Source organism: Notamacropus eugenii, chromosome 2, assembly GCF_028372415.1.
Source record: "Notamacropus eugenii isolate mMacEug1 chromosome 2, mMacEug1.pri_v2, whole genome shotgun sequence".
NCBI classification, from domain to species: Eukaryota; Metazoa; Chordata; class Mammalia; order Diprotodontia; family Macropodidae; genus Notamacropus; species Notamacropus eugenii.
In genome coordinates, this window is record NC_092873.1 from 345,867,278 (window position 1) to 345,883,822 (window position 16,545).

At 38.1% G+C, this 16,545-nt stretch overlaps 1 protein-coding gene and 1 long non-coding RNA gene across 7 annotated transcripts in view; one reads left to right on the forward strand and one right to left on the reverse strand.

Moving 5' to 3' along the window:
* EFCAB3 (EF-hand calcium binding domain 3) overlaps positions 1-16,545 on the reverse strand; it is a 481,176-nt gene that overhangs the window by 121,528 nt on the left and 343,103 nt on the right. For all 6 annotated transcript variants that reach the window (XM_072645908.1, XM_072645906.1, XM_072645907.1 and 3 more), the window contains 6 exons: positions 12,064-12,168; positions 10,922-10,975; positions 10,721-10,825; positions 10,054-10,107; positions 8,220-8,324; positions 366-419 (listed from right to left, as the gene is read on the reverse strand). In XM_072645908.1, the coding sequence (XP_072502009.1) occupies positions 366-419; positions 8,220-8,324; positions 10,054-10,107; positions 10,721-10,825; positions 10,922-10,975; positions 12,064-12,168 (477 nt within the window). The remainder of the gene's footprint in view (positions 1-365; positions 420-8,219; positions 8,325-10,053; positions 10,108-10,720; positions 10,826-10,921; positions 10,976-12,063; positions 12,169-16,545) is intronic.
* LOC140528240 (uncharacterized) overlaps positions 10,627-16,545 on the forward strand; it is a 60,334-nt gene continuing 54,415 nt past the window's right edge. The window contains exon 1 of the long non-coding RNA XR_011975118.1: positions 10,627-10,764. This is a non-coding gene — a long non-coding RNA (uncharacterized lncRNA). The remainder of the gene's footprint in view (positions 10,765-16,545) is intronic.

Consider the following 16,545-nt stretch of genomic DNA (forward strand, 5'->3'; position numbering starts at 1 on the left):
TTACTTTATACATGAGAGAACTGAGGTCTCTAAAAGTACAATGGGCAACCCTAGGAGATGGCAGGTTCTTCTTTACTATAAGACTTCAGAAAGATGGCAGATGACCACTTCCTGGATATTTAATAAGCAGGTGGGGATTCTTTTTTCTGGTGGATTGGACTGATTGACTTCTGAGGTCCTTTCCAACTCTCAAATTCTGTGATTCTCTGATTATTGACGTTATTGAATTTTCTAGGAAGGCACAACGCCTTCCTAGATTATCTGGGAAAAAATGCAAATCTATCTTAAACCAGAGAAAATGAATCAAACAAATACAAAATGTTCTAGGTTTGGTTTGTTTTCTCATCATGCTTTGCTGCACTCACCTTTAGAATTTTGTAAGTTTTCCATAAGTTTACTTAGAAGGACTTGCCCCTTGGCTGTAAAAAAAAAAAAAACGACAGAAGTAGTAAGATGTATGAAAATTGAGATTCATGAAAACTACCAAGTTCCAAAGTTATAAAGATTATGTTAGAGCGTTACACTTTCCCTTAGACTTTAACTGTGTTTTCTCTACTGATAAAAAAGAAGCTGGGGAAATAAGAAGGAATCATAAGCCTTAGGTCTGCTCCGACACGTCTCATGGTCCCACAGTCCTGCACTGGCAGCTTAATCAGTGTAGATCCATTCTGACTTCTGTGCTGACAGTTCATATGTATGACATCTGCCTCTCCCATTTGCCTACTCTGCTCTCTGTCAGTGTCTTGTGGGTGCTGCTTCCTCTTTTTCTTTCACGCTCACCTCTCAGTGCCATGTGCAAGTTACCATTTGGAAGCTCTGTCACACAGCCTTCTTGCATCTGTGCAGTGACCTGTCTACCCATTCTCTCAAGCCACTGTTTTTACTATGCCCTTTAATTCTTCTTTCCCCCTTAGGAATGGGAGGGGCTAGTTACCAGTTAGCCTGTTACCAAGTTCTACCAAAGATTGAGGAGGGGAAGATGCAGGGATTTTGTTCACCACTAGACATGACTACAGCGTTCAATTGCATAGGCAGATATAAAATAAATAAAAGTTAATGTTACTTTTGGCAGTTAGGGAACTCAAAAAAGCTTCATTATAGAAGGAGATGATTGAAGAGAATTATAAAAGAAAAAAGGGACTTTAAGATGGAGAAGTAAGGAAGGAGTGCATTCCAGATATGGGGACAGCCAATTCAAAGGTGCAGAGACTAGAGATGGAGAGTTAAAAAGGAGGGTCAACAAAAGGGCTGACTTTGTTGGATCTATTCATTTAATTAATTTAAAATTTGTTGCCATGAGATATCTAGTTCCAGAGACATTATGCTTATACTGTATTATAAAGATGGAGCCATCACTCAGATCAGAAGTATCCAGAGTTTCCAGTAGCCATTTTGAAAGGGGAAAATGGGAGGCAATGACTCAGAAATATTCTGACACAGGGAAAAAGGAACAGCTGCTTACTCCTTCCCATTAAGGAGAAAGTCTGGACGCAGGCTTTTTGATGGCGTCATAAGACATCTCTTAAAGTTAAAAATCTGCCTTGTGAGTTCAATACTCACCTATATAATAATACTTAACTGCATAATACATATCTCACAAAATTGTGATTTATAGGATTTTTCTCATGGCTATGGCATGTTAGGCTATGGCATTTGGGAGGGGACTAATCCAATTGTGTCCTCTGTTTCCCTCTAAACCCTGAATGAACCTAAACCACTCTAGTATCTTTACCAAGAAAACCAAAGAATCAATCACGACTGAAATGACTGAACAATGGCAAAATTACTTATGTTATCTTGTTTGATCCTCACAATAACTTTATGAAATAGGTACTATTATTATCCCCATTTTACAGAGGAAGAAACTGAATGACTTGCTCAGGGACTTAAGAGTTAAACTAGTGTCTGAGGCAGGATTCAAACCCAGGGCTACCTAACTCCAAGTCCAGCACTCTATGCATTGTGTACTATATAAGTTGACAGAGTTCTTAAACTGTGTCTTTGTCAACATATCTTTCTCAGCATCTAGCACAGCGTTCTGCATCAGAATCCCACTTGTAATACTTAGTAGCTGTATGATCATGGATAGACAAGTTGCTTGATCTTTCTGAGTTTGTTTCCTGACAAACTTTTTGGGACTGTTTCCTCATCTATAAAATAATAATAATTATAATTGGTGTAGGGGAGGGAACTGTAGTAGGAGAGAAGAGGTAGTAAATAGATGGTCAGCCTTGGATACAGGAAAATATGGTTTGAAGTCCTGGCTACTGTGTGACCATAGGGAAGTCACATTCTTGGTGCTCCAAGCACTCATTCTATAAGATTATGTTAGAGATAGGTTGTTGCATCTGCATTGGTGGAGGGAGTTCCTATGCTGGGAATTCATGTTAAGAAAATCCTAGGTCCAGATCCAAGAAATACCTGTAGTACTTATCTCATAGAGTTGTTGCAGGGCTCAAATGAGATAATAATGTATGTAAAGTGCTTTGAAAAATTTAATATAGTATGGAAATGTTTTGCATAATTACACTTGTGTAACCTGCATAACCTATATCTGATTGCTTGCTGTCTTGGGAGGTGTGGCAGAGAAGATGGATAGAATCTGGAATTCAAAACTTTTAAAAATATGTTAAAAATTGTTTTGATGTGTAATTAAGGGAAAAATAAAAAATATATATTTTAAAAAATTTAATGTGCTAGAAAAATATTAGTTATCATTATTGCTATTACTTATGGATCAAAATTTTGGCACTGGGACCGTACATAGAAAACAAATGTAGAAACTCAATAACCTATTTGAGAAAACAAAGAAACAAATTTAAAAAAAAACTTTTTATTTCTTTCTAGTACCTGGGCAAAAACACACAAAGAAGAATCTTTTCTGACCTTTACACATAAATCTCAAAAGTCAAGTTAAAAAAAAAAGTCAGGCTAGACCTGGAATCAGTAAGATCTAAGGTCAAATCTGCCTGCAGACAGTAACTGTGTGACTGGATAAATCATTTGCATGCTGTCTGCCTCATTTTCCTCATCTGTGAAATGGGGATTTTAACAGCACCTACCTAGGTTTGGTGGGAAGATAACGAGATATTTGTGAAGTGTTTTGCAAACATCAAAGCCCTATATAAATGCTATCTATTATTATAAAAGCTTGTTGACTGACTATTTATTGAGGGGCCTGGAATAAATGATTTCTAACTCCTCTTTTAATTGCGACATACTATTTCTTGAAGTAAGAAATAGATTCCTCTTCCTGGCCAGTCTTATAAATATAAGCCTTTATGCTAATAAGTACACGTGACCTACCTGCCAGGATCAAATGAGATAATATTTGTAAAGCCCTTAGCTTTATTTAGCACAGTACCTGGCACATACGAGGTACTTAATAAATGCTTACTCCCTTTCTCCTTCCCCTTATCCATTTCAGACCTTGATGGTAGTCACAAATGAAAGTAGAAACCCTGAAACAGTTCCTGTAGAATGCAAGCTTCTTTAGAGAAGGAGCTGTTCGGTTTGTCTTTGTCATTCCAACAGCTAGCACAATGCCTTGGGTATATAGTAGGCACTTAATGTTTGTTCAATGGAATGGAATTAGCCATTACAAAAACCATATATTTGTGAAGTCCTGAAGCTGATTTTCCAGCTGAATTTTTATTTTGCTTTAAGTATCTGGAGCTTAGCCAGAGAATTTAGGGCCACTTTGGTTGCATAGAACATTATGGCAAAAACAGTTCTCTACAGCGTTCTAATCATTCCAAAGTATCTCCCCAGTGGGTGATGAAAGCGAAAAAACTCCTCACTCTTATCCTCCTCTTAGATTTGCCTTTATACTCTCTCAAGACTAACATCTTTCCTTCTTCTCCCCCTTGCTGAATGAATGAATGAAAGCTTTTATTTAACCCTTACTATGACTATGTGTCCAGCTAATTGTCTCAGTGGATAGAGTGCTGGACTTGGAGTCAGGAAGGCTCATCTTCTTGAGTTCAAATCAGGCCTCGGACACTTACTAGCTATGTAACCCTGGGCAAGTTACTTAACACTGTTTGCCTCAGTTTCCTCTTCTATAAAATGATCTGGAGAAGGAAATGAAATGGAAACCCCCAATGGGATCATGAAGAGTTGGACATAACTGAAAATGACTGAACAACAACATGACTGTGGCAAACAGTATGCAAAGAGCAAGACAAGTACAGGAAGGAAATCTCTAATCATTTTAAGCTCTCATTAGTAGGTGATGAAGGCAAAAGAGAAACAAAAAGCCCCTAAAACCTCCTCATTCGTTTTCTCCTCATGGATTTGTCCTTACTTTCTCAATACCAGAATCTTTCTTTCTCCTGCTTCTTGCTAAATGAATTAATAAATGAGTGAAAAAGTTTTAGCATTTACTATGATTATATGTCAGGCGCTACGCTAAGAGCAGAGGGTACAGAAATAAAAAACAAGACAGTCCCAGCCTTGAAAGATTTCACATTCTAAAAATGGAGAAAGGTGGCCAGGAATGGGAATTTTGGTTTGGAGAGTTCCAAGAATGGTGTGCTAATCCTCAGAGCCCTCAATTAACATATTCTTTTCATAAGTAATAGTAGCATTGACTTGGTTACTATTCCCAGAGGAAGAGGCAGAAAGTGAGGGCAGAGATGGTGAGATGGTCAGGGTGGATGTCTGTGCATTTAATAAACAGTATAGCAAGTGTTGACCCTCAAAACAGAGTTTGATCTAAGAAAGACAAACTAAATTAGGTTGTGTGTCCACGTTTTTATTTCTTTAAGTTGGCATGACATGTATTGCATGGGAGTTACAGTACAGAACTGGGCCCCCTCAAGGGGCCAGTTCAGAGTTGTCTTGATTTGGGAATTGGGATACCCAGTTTATAAAGTATGGAACTAGATTGTGAAAGGTCTTAAACATTAAGGCTAAAGGATATGCATTTTACAGGTAATAGGAAGCTACCAAAAGTTTGTAAATGGAGGAAGAACATGACCAGTATTGTAGTCAGCAAGATTATTTATTATTAAAATGACAACGAGCAAGGTTTTAGGAGACACCAGTTCTCCTACCTGCCCCAAAGATATTTTAAAAAGGCCCCCTATGCAGCAATGACAAAGAAAACTGAAGAGAAAAAGAAGTAAAGTTCCTTTATCCACTCAAAAAAAAAATTGGCCAGAAGCTGTATTGGAGTAAATGGGCCTGAAGTTACCAGATGCTCTAAAAAAGACACTCACTTGGGATTGTAAGGCAGTTCAAACTCTTATAACTGAGGCCTAAAGTCAGATCCTGGTACTAGCCTGTGAGAAAAGAAGCAGGGACAAAGCCAACCTGTATAGGTCCATAAGTCAGGAGACAAGTCTTAGACAATGCTCCTTAGAGTACAGAGAGCCACAGCAAGAGACAGGGCCAATTCAGCATTTGGAGCCTGCACCAAAAGGCCTTCTAGCAGGCCTCAGACTAATCCAGCATTGGACTAGGACTTGTCAGAGCCACAAGAGGGGGTGGAACCAACTCCTCAGTGGGGATTGTATAATGAAAAGAAAACAGAGGTAGGTCATAGTAGGAACTCATGATGGATCATCAGGAGACTGAAACACAAGCCAGGGATTGGGGTAGAGGATGTGGCCTAGTACCAGACACCCTTCTTAGAATGGCGGCAGCATATAGAGGAGACAGAAACAAATAGGGCTTACTCAACACATCTCAGAATGTCAGAGATGATAGATCCTGGCCCTGGCACAAAGACCCAACACAAGAAGTAGGACTAAAATATGAGTAAACAGAAGACACGAAACACCTCCTAGTTGCTTGTTTTGCTTCTAATTTTAACTGTATTAATTTTGTTTGTGCAAAACCTATTCAATTTTATGTAAATAAAATTTTCTCTCCTATGATTCTTTCCATTCCTTATTAGGGCATTAATTCTTCCCCTAGTCATATATCTGAAAGAAATTTCCTTTGTTGCTGTTTTTGTTTATGATGAGACATTTTCTGTCCAGGTGACGTATATATTAGGGGCTTAATTTGGTATATGAGATCTTGGTTTAAACCTAATTTCTGCCAGAAAATTTTGAGTTTTCTTCTCAGTTTTTATTGTTACTCTATTACCTGTGTTGTAGTGCTTATCAAGAGCAACTAGGTGGTGCAGTGGATAGAGCACCAGTGCAGGAGTCAGGAGGACCTGGGTTCAAATCTCACCTCAGACACTTGATACTCACTAGCTGTGTGACCTTGGGCAAGTCACTTAACCCCAAGTGCCTCATCCTGGGTCATCTCCAGTCATCCTGATGAATATCTGGTCACTGGATTCAAATGGCTCTGGAGAAGTGAGGCTGGTGACCTGCACAGCCCTCCCTCACTCAAAACAAAGTCAGGTGCAAGCCATGTCATTATTTCTCTGATGGCATGGTCTTCTTGGCAATGAAGGATGAACACACACACCTAGTGTTTATCAAACACTGTTACTATGTTTATTTCTGCATATTGTGATATTTCTTATCTGTTCCATTCATTAACAGTTCTATGGTTTTAAACAGTGCCAAACCTTTTTGATAACTACTGCCTTGTGGTATAGTTTGCGATTTGGTATTTCTGGGCTCATTCCTTTATATATTTTCATTATTTCCCTTGAGATTCTTGAACTTCTGTTTCTCTAGGAGAGTTTTAGGGATTTATTTTAGCTTTATAAAGTAAAACTTTGATAGTTTGTACTTAATTAAGTATTTTTATAATTTTTATTATATTGAGATGCCCCAAATATGAGCAATTAATATCTATTTACTTACGTCTGACTTTATTTCTGTAAAATATGCTTGTATTTCTATAGTTCCTCCATGTAACTTTGTAGATGAAATGCAAAATATTGAATAAGTTCAATAGTTACTTTAAATGCAATTTCTCTCTACTAGGTCTTGTTGCTGATACACAGAAAGGCTGATAATTTGTGTGGGCTTATTTTCAGGTTGTCTTTTGCTGAAGTTATTGTTTCAAATAGTTTTTAATAGACTCTCTAGAGTTCTTTATATTGTTGTCGTTCAGTCATCTTTCAATTTGTTTGACTCTTCATGGCCCGCCCCCTCCCCAGAGGGTTTTTCTTGGCAAATATCCTGGAGTGGTTTGCCATTTCTTTCTTTGGCTCATTTTACAGATAAGGAAACTGAAGCAAACAGGGTTACATTACTTGCTCAGTCATGCAGGTAATAAATGACTGAGGCCGGATTTGAACGTAGGAAGATGACTCTTTCTGACTACAGGTCCTATCTACCTAGTTGCCCTAGAGTTCTCTATTGTAGACCATCATACTGTCTGCAAGAAGAAAGAAGTTTTGCTTTAGCAGAGATAATATGCTCTAGTTTCTGTCTTAGTTTCCCTCTCTTTTTCTCTGCCTCCATTTCTGTTTATCTGTGTCTCTCTCTGTCTTTTTCTCCTCCTCTTTCCTCCCTCCTTTTAATATAGAGGAGGGAATCACATCCCATCTGCTGATGGCAGAGCTAGGATTCACCTTAGATTTTCTGACTCCAGAGTTTTCTGCTTTTCTCTAACAGATTATAAATTCCTTGACAGTAGAGACCATGTCTTATTCATATTTTATTCCCAGCACACTAGTATACTACTCTGCAGTAACAGATTCAGTCAATTCATCAATAAGCATTTAAATACCACTATGTGTCAGATACTGTGCCAAGTGCTAGGGACATAAAGAAAAGCAAAAAGCAGTTCCTGTCCTCAAGGAACTCACAGTTTAATGAGGAAGATGTTATGTAGGAAACTATGAAAAAACAATATACATAAGGGATGAATTCGAGCTAATCTCAGAGGGAAGGCATAAAGATTAAGGAGTACTGGAAAATATTCACTGAATAAATATTCAGGGAGAAAGGAATAAGCATTTATTAAGCTCCTATGACCAATGTGTTAAGCTCTTTACAAATATTATCTGATTTGATTTTCACAACTTGTGTGGCAGGTGCTATCAGTCCCAATTTTCAGTTGAAGAAGCTAAGGCAAACAGAGGTTAAGTGACTTGCCCAGGGTCACACAGCTAGTAAATGTCTGAGTTAGGATTTCAATACAGGTCTTCCTGACTCTAGATCCCTATCTACTGCACCATTAAAACTACACCTTTACATGTATATCAGATTCCTCACATGTCATCAAGTAAATGTAGTCTTAGAAATTCTTACACAAAGGTCAGCTCCCCTAAAAGATATTATGGTGTCATAAATGCTCACCATCAACAGGCAGGCTTTTCATCAGCTCTTGAAAATCCTGATCTGACAGCTCAATCCCCATATTTTTCAGAAAGTTGTCTATGTCAGTGATGGCAATCTTTTCTCCTTAAAAAGGAATAGTGAAAGGTCACAGTGAGAACAAGACCTACTTATCGCAAAGCGTGAAAAGAAACCAAGCTACTTATACATCATTGCCCTCAATTTCAGCATTAAAAGGAAAAGTGTAATGAGAAACTAAGAAGTAGCACTTTTACACTTAAATGGAGACTCTGTAATTACAGTCAGAAAAATTTAACCAAGGATAAACACAATGCCATATGGACAGAATACTACCCGTCAACTTAGCATAACATAGATAAATGATGTAAATAACTGGGGTTGTCTTAAATATAGGTATGCCCCTTGTTATAATTAGGGTCTATGTTGTTGTTTGCAAAAAAGATCTGTGACATCATGAGGTGATGTCTTGATTTTCACTTGAATTGGATTTAAGTGAAGCAGAGCTGCACAGAGCCATCAGCTTCACTCTCTCCTCCAGTCGTTAAACTTCCGTGACAAAAGTCTAACAAAGGACTTTCAAGCGTTAGCTAAGTGGGTAGAAGAAGGCCTGGAAAAGACCTTAATTTAGAAAGCTCAAAGTTATTCACTGTATCCCAGACCATCACCAATTCCCTTGACTTTTGTCTTGCCTCTGGACTTTGATGATTTTGGAGGATAGAATGAGGCTGATGGCTTTGCACAGCTCTGTTTCCCTTAAATCCAGTTCATGCACAAGCCAAGACATTACCCCATAATAGTCCTCTTTGTAAATGAAGTAGAACAACGTCGACTACACAACTGGCAATAGCCCAGATGTGGTGGATGGCCTTGACTTTTCTAAATTAAGATCTTTTCCAGGCCTTCTTCTACCCTCTTGGTTAGTGCTTAAAAGTCATTTATTAGGAAGCAAAGATATCCTTTCACAATAAAGGATGAGGCTTAAAAGACAAATACAAGTGGCTTCATGATTTAATAGTTAGCTAACATTTTGAATCCAAAGTTCAAAGATCAAATATTAGCTGCACCTTGTTTGTTTTGTTTGTTTTTCATGTACAGAAAGTGTGGTTTAGTGGAAAAATCTGACTTAGCAGTCAGAAAACCTAGATTTTATTATTAACTTGGACCCTAAATAAGGTTTATGACCTTGAATAAGGTGAACTTTCTGGGCTTCAGGTTCCATATCTGTAAAATGATGAAAAAAGTGTAGTTGTAGCTTTCTATAAAAAAATTTAGTGTAGCTTTCTATAAAGTATGAGATTGATTTAACTTTATGCTAAGGTGTAAGTGACTGATATTAGGTCCAGTCCCCAGAGCAAGTTTTGATAATAGGTTGGGAAGAAGATAAAAAGTTGTTATGCATCTAAAAGGAATTGGGAGAGGGGGATGAGAAGAGGAGAAATACCACATAGAGGAGGAGGTGTAGACCTTGAATAACAGTAAACAAATAAGAGGATTTGGTTTTCTTCACTTAAATTTAGAAATTTGTTTCTATGTTGAATTAATTTCCTGGCAAAAGTATCAAATCTCTGCATCAGTGTATGCTGTGCAGACCTAGAATTTGTCTGTTTAAAAAACAGCAAATTTTCAGAAATATATAAAGATATATATCACAGAGCTCATCTCTAGATGAGTAGCCTACAGAGAGAAATTGAAGGTCAGGAGGCAGAGATACTGTATCAATAACTGACCAGAATGATAGAAGTAGTAGGTGAAGGGACAATATGATGTATTTTTAAAAAGAATTCTAATGAATGAGAATGCCAGTTTTACCTTAGCATCATAATCTGCCACTCACCTTGAAGAGCCTCAACTTCACTCAACAATTTGCTTAGATCCATCTTCCCATAAGCTATAAGAAAAGACATAATTCATGCATAGGAGGACTGTGTCAAAATACTCCAGAAATGAGAAATAATGGACAACATGAAAAATGGGAGCCTAGAGTTAAGGGAATAGAGCTAGTTCATCTATCTTCTTGATGCCACTAACTCCTAAGCCTCTCACCAGCCAATCAAATTTAATGGCCAGAACTGATGGAATTATTGGGGGAGGATGGGACTTGGAGACTTCCTACTCTGTGAAACTCTTTCTTTCCTTTCCTATTCTTTTCTGTCTGTCTTTCTGAACTTTTCCTTTCTATTTTAATTCTCTACTCCATCTACCTCACAGCCCCTTATAGCATACCTTCTCTCCCTGCTTATTATCATAGATCTGCCAAGGGTTCCAGTATCACTTTCAGGCACTGCTGTAGAGCCATGGTGGGTGTCATGAATGGCTGTAGAAAGTGTTGACCCTTGGTGTAGGGAGCATCAGGATAGGACAGAACTTCTCATTTTAGTTCCATGTCTTTTTAAATGTATTTCAGACCTTGTATATATGTGAAACATGTTTCACACCTTCTGAGAAACTCTTGTGTAACCCTCAACTTCCCTGAAGACTGCAGTGGTATCAAAAATGCTCACCATCAATCGGCATATATCTTAGCAACTCTTGAAGTTCATCATCCGTGAGTTCAATTCCCAAATTTTTCAGCACATTGTCCAGGTTATGAACATCAACCTTCCCACCTTAGAGAAATAAGATGGACATCGTTTTTTTTTATTCTAAATGCAGAAAGCTCTAGGTTTCAGCTTTACCTGTCTCCTCAGATGCTTCTCACTAACCTTTAAAATTCTTTAAGGCATTCAACAAATCACTCTGAGGTATGGTTCCTTTCACTGAAAGACAAGACAAAAGTCTGATCCAGGGGCAGTGATAAGAAATTTGTATACATTTATTGGACCCTAAAATTATGAAAATTAGCATGAAAATTAGCAAATTTTCTGATAATTTTGTTGATTTGATTTATTCTCGCCCCCTCCCCACAGTGAAAATGGAACTAAGGGATACAGTTTTCAAAGTGATAAGTTCATTCATCATTGCATGACTCAAATGTCTTTTGAATGTAGTGCAAGGTGTTCAATGCAATACCCAACTTATACAATATGTATGTGCATCATAGCAATACTCTAGTGTGATGCATCATCCTTTGTCAGGGTCTTAGATTCAGGACTTTTTAGAAGGAAGATGAAGAGACACACAGGCTCAGAGTGTTACTTTGTCATTAAAGTTCTAGACAGAGCTCAGCAGTTGATTAACGAATAATATGTACTTTTAGAAATAGAAGAGCCTCATAATGAGTTTCCTTTTTCATACCCTCTTCCTTTTTTTTTTTTTTTTTACAAATGATGTCCTATAAAAATATAGATTTTTATCAACTAAATATGTTGCTAGTTACATGCCTAGAATCTATTTTTACTATTATTTATTCCAACACAAAAGGGACTTTTAGTTTCAATGTATTTGATTCCTTTTTTTTGGCTATGTTTAGTAGTAGGTATGTAGAATTTTAATTTAAGATCAGCTCCTGGTCATAAAAGAAGAGATAAAATCTGCTCAATTCAATAGCCTCTTGCCAATCCTCAACCTTCTAGACTTTTCTGCAGTTTTCCATATCAATGACTACCTCTCCCTCAGGATAGCCTTTCCTCTGTTGGCTTCTGTTAGTTTCTCTTCTTCTGTCTGACTACCCTTCTTCTACCTGTTTGACCACTCTTTAGTCTTTGTTGGATCATCCATCTCTCATCCCATAAACATCATTGTCTCTCAGGATTCTGTTCTGGGCTTTCATCTCCCTCTACTTACTTTCCTTGGTGATCTTATTCTACCCAATGGGTTCAATTATCATCTTTATGTGGGAATTCTTATGAACAAGCCATAAACCCAAGCTCCTCTGAATTGGCACTGTGGTATTTAGAGCACTTACAATCAGCTGGCAGGTATTTCATCAGCTCCTTAATTTCCTTATCTGTAAGCTCAATCCCCATACTGCCTAGTAGATTGTCCAGGTTTTGCACATCAATCTCCTCTCCTTGAAAAAGATGGGAATATGAAAGATGAGAATAAGTGATATACCTAATGATTAAAAAATAGGAAATTAACATTTAAACTAATCATATACTTCCCCTGCTCCAATTTCAATGTAATAAGAAAAGGCATAATGAGAGTGACAAAAGAGAATTAGTTTATTTAATCCTGGTCCATAGGAACATAGTTTACCTCACAGGGCAGGCCAACACAGTGAACAGGGAAGTAGGGATTGGAAAGTTCCAAATTTTATTATACATTTATTATATATTATTAAATTATTATACATTATTAAATATATAAACTTAAATGAGTATCATTATTTCATTCATATATTACTATATAATAGCATATAATTCTGACCAATAAGTAGGGTTTGATTCTTTGAGTCTGAATACCCAACTTAATTGTCTCTACTCACCTAAATTCCTATATAACTGCCAATCCTTTGTTTACCTATTTCTTATATAACTAGGGGCTCACTGCTGGAGAGCAATGGGACTGAAACTGGAAGCTTAGTCTTTCCCACCCCTAGAGGGGAAGAGCAGGAGACAGCAATATTGAGAGAGAGAGAGAGAGAGAGAGAGAGAGAGAGAGAGAGAGAGAGAGAGAGAGAGAGAGAGAGAGAGAGAGAGAGGAAGGGGAGGGGGAGGGAAAGGCAAAGGGGGAGAGAGAGAAAGAAAGAAATAAAAGAAGAGAAAGAAGAGAGAGACAAGGAAGATGGCAAAGAGAGAAGGGGAGAGAGGCAGATAGAGAGGCATACAGAAACTGAGAGAGACAGCGACTATGAGAGACACAGAGAGAGACAGAGACAGACAGAAACTCTGTAGGGGTAGTAAGGGATCTTAGGAGTGTTTGGCCCATGACTAGGAGCCACTATTCTATCTATATAAGCTGGGCTTTGTGCCTCTGTGCCTGTATAAGAGGGATGGGTGATAAAGGGTAGGGATAGGGACAGAGAGTTTTTGATTTCATTAATATAGGAAACTTCAGGTAAAAAACTTCTATCAAAATGCAAGTCAGCATGTTCGCTGCAACTTATAGTCTTGAAGGGCTGCCCAGGATCCTAGAGAAATTAAAGGATTTGCCCAGGTTCACACAGCCAATATATATCAGAGGTGGCAGTTGAATCCAGGGCTTATTGACTCTAAGTTCAGTTCTCTGTCTACAAGGCCATGTTACATAACAGGGAATATATTACTCTAGCTGCCTCAAATGTCTGGTTTGATCCTTCTTGATGGCTCAGCCAAACATTGATGGGTGATATAGGAATGCTGGGGGATGCTACTGCTTCTCCTCCACACTCCCACTGTGTCAGTACAAGAAGGAGCTAAACAAGTGAGGATGTAAGATGCCTGCTACTGGTTCAGAAATCCAGAGATCCAGTGGACATTAATGAACCTTGACTGCTGTTTTGTGTCTTGTTTGTTCCCTCAAAAGTGACTGAGACAGGGGAGTTTTAGTGGGTGCCCTTGGCCATAGGCAAATGAGGGAGCAGCCCTAAACGCACTGGTTTGGTGAAGACTCTAGGCAACCTTTAGAGTATCAACTCTTCTAGCATACACCTAACAGTTTGACTCCAAATTAGCCATAGTAGTTGGTAGTATGAGAATCTTTGTCTTCAATAATACTCTCCTGCTTTGATGAAAAGGACTCCATTACATGGTAGCACTGACAACAAAACAAAAACACAAAATCTGTCTACAATCATTGCCTCCAATTTATTTACCCTCATTTTTCTACCCTTTGCAATCTGTTTTCTGACCTTATTATTAGCAATAATCTCTTAATTGACAAATTTGATGAGTTTTTCTCTGGCCTCACCCTTTCTTAACCTTTATACTGTATTTGATACTGATGACCACCTTCTTCTCCTGGATATTCTTCTCTCCTTTCTAAGTTTTTTTTTTTTTTTTTGTGACATGGTTCCCTCTTGGTTTTTTTCTGACTGCTCATTCCCAGACTCCTTTCATGAATCTTCAACCATACCTAGTTCCCTAACTGTGGGTACACTCTATAAGTGTCCTGGTCCCTTTTCTCTTCTCATCTCTTCTCTTTCTACAGAGAGCAATCTCATTAGCCCCCAATTGTCATTTTTATTCTGATGACCCCAAGACTTATAAAACCAGACCTAAATTCTCACCCAAACTCTAGTCTTGTACCACTAGCTGTTTAATGGACCTCCAAAGTTGAAGTAGTCGCCCATCTTTCACACTTATGCATTTCTGTCAAAAATACCACCATCCTTCCAGTCACCCTTGTTTGAAACTAACTGGTCATACTTGACTCATCACTTGTCTTCAACCTGCATATCCAATCTTTTGACAGATTTTGCTGTTTTCTACCTCTATGATATCTCTCTGTCTCATCTGATCCTTTCTTTCCGTTCCCCTGGCCATTACCCTAGTTCAGGCATTTATCACTTCTTGCCTGGACCAATGCAAAAATCTCCTAATGTTTTTCCAAGTCTCAGTCTCTCCTCTCTCCCATTTATCTATTACATAGCTACCAAAGTCCTAAAGAGCAAATCTGATCCCATCACTTGCTTACTCAATAAACTCTAATGGCTTCCTATTCTCTCTAGGGTCAGATACAAATATTCCCAGTTTAGCATTTAAAATCCTTCACAAACTGTCTCCAACCAACTTAGAATTATACATTATTCCCCTTAATGTACATCCAGCCAATTTGGCCAGTGCTGTTTCTCACTTAACATTCCGTTTTGTTTCTCCTTGATTTTGTACAAGTAATCTTCCATGTGTGAAACTCACTATGCCCATGGGAATCCTTTGTGTCCTTCAAAGCTCAGCTCAAGCACCACCTTCAAACATGAGGCATTTCCTGATCTCCTGGCTGCTAGCTCTTCTTCTCTTCCCTGCTACCATTTATCTTGCATTTACTCTCTATACTTATTTATGTACATATTGTGTTTTCGAGGAGTGTATAAGTTCTTTGAGGGCAGTGACTGCTTCATTTTTGTCTTTGTATCTCTGGTACCTGGCATAGTATCTGGCATATATACAGGTATTCAATAGATGCAAGGTGAATGATTGAATATGTTGCAATTGAAATAAAGGTAAAACTGAGGCTCAAAGTTTTCAACACATTGAATTCATTAGGTTAGTAGTAATAAAAAAATTGGTTCTCTTGGATCCTTGTTAGCCAAAAGACCATGAGGTAGGGCCTACTAGCCTTCATATAGTTTTGAGCAGTACAAGATGACAAAGAAGAGGAATCATTAAATAAGATGACTGGTTATACTCTATAGTAACACAGATGATGGAAAGCAAAATAATTGGATGGCAGTTTGGAATGCAGGGCTCGCAACAGCCCCTCCTTCCATCTTGTTGTCAGAGAAAACTCATTGGTGGTGTCTATCTGCAGGACTAGTTAGTGCCACAGCTAGACTTTCTTGACTTCCAACCAGTGTTGGAAAGATAACAGACTTCCTGACCACCATCTGCATCTTGAGAGTCTTGTTAGTGAGATAACAGATCTCTCTTAATTGTACGTGGGATGAACGTTAGTAAGGTAACAGGTCTTCCTTAATTGTGCACATACAATAAAAGATGTGTAAAGACAATGTATTTTTTTGAATAAAGTGGTTAATGGGACAACTTAGTAAGGAAAGTTGAACTTCTGGACTCATAAACTTCTGAACTTCTGGACTCATAAACTTCTGAACTTAACTCAAGCCAAAGAAACATGGCTTGGGCAGTTGTAGAATGAAATCAATTACAGAATGGAATTAAAAATAAACTAAATTAATATTTGATTTTCTCAAATGATAGGTATCATTGGTGGCCCTAATGGAGACTGTTGGTGGCACTCTAGTCTAGCGGAAATAGCAATGGAATTAGAAGATATGAGTTTTTAGTACTGGCTCTGACACTTACTAACTATGTGACTTTGGGCAAAAGACAATCTCTGAGATTCAGTTCCTTCAGCAGTAAAATAGGTATCACAATCACTGCACTATCTCACTTAATTCTTTGTGAAGGACAAATCTAAAGTTCTTTGTAAACTGTAAAGCTCTATATGTACGTAAGGCAAGGGCCTACTCAAATTCTCTTTCTCTCTTTTTCTTGACTCCTCATCTTCAACCTTTTGATATACTTTCTTGCCAAGGCTTGTTGATTTTTGTAACATCTCTTCTATATGTTCCGTTTTCTCCTTTGACATTGCTACAAGCTTCAAACAGGCCTTCATCACTGCATGCCTGGATCTTACAACAACTTGCTACAGGTTGATTCTTCTGCTACAAGTCTCTCCAGTCCATCCTTCACTTGGCAATCAAATGAATCTTCTCAAACTGAGGTCTGACCATGTCCAGCCCCATTTAATGAATGCCAGTGGCTCCCTATCACCTCCCGGAACAAAT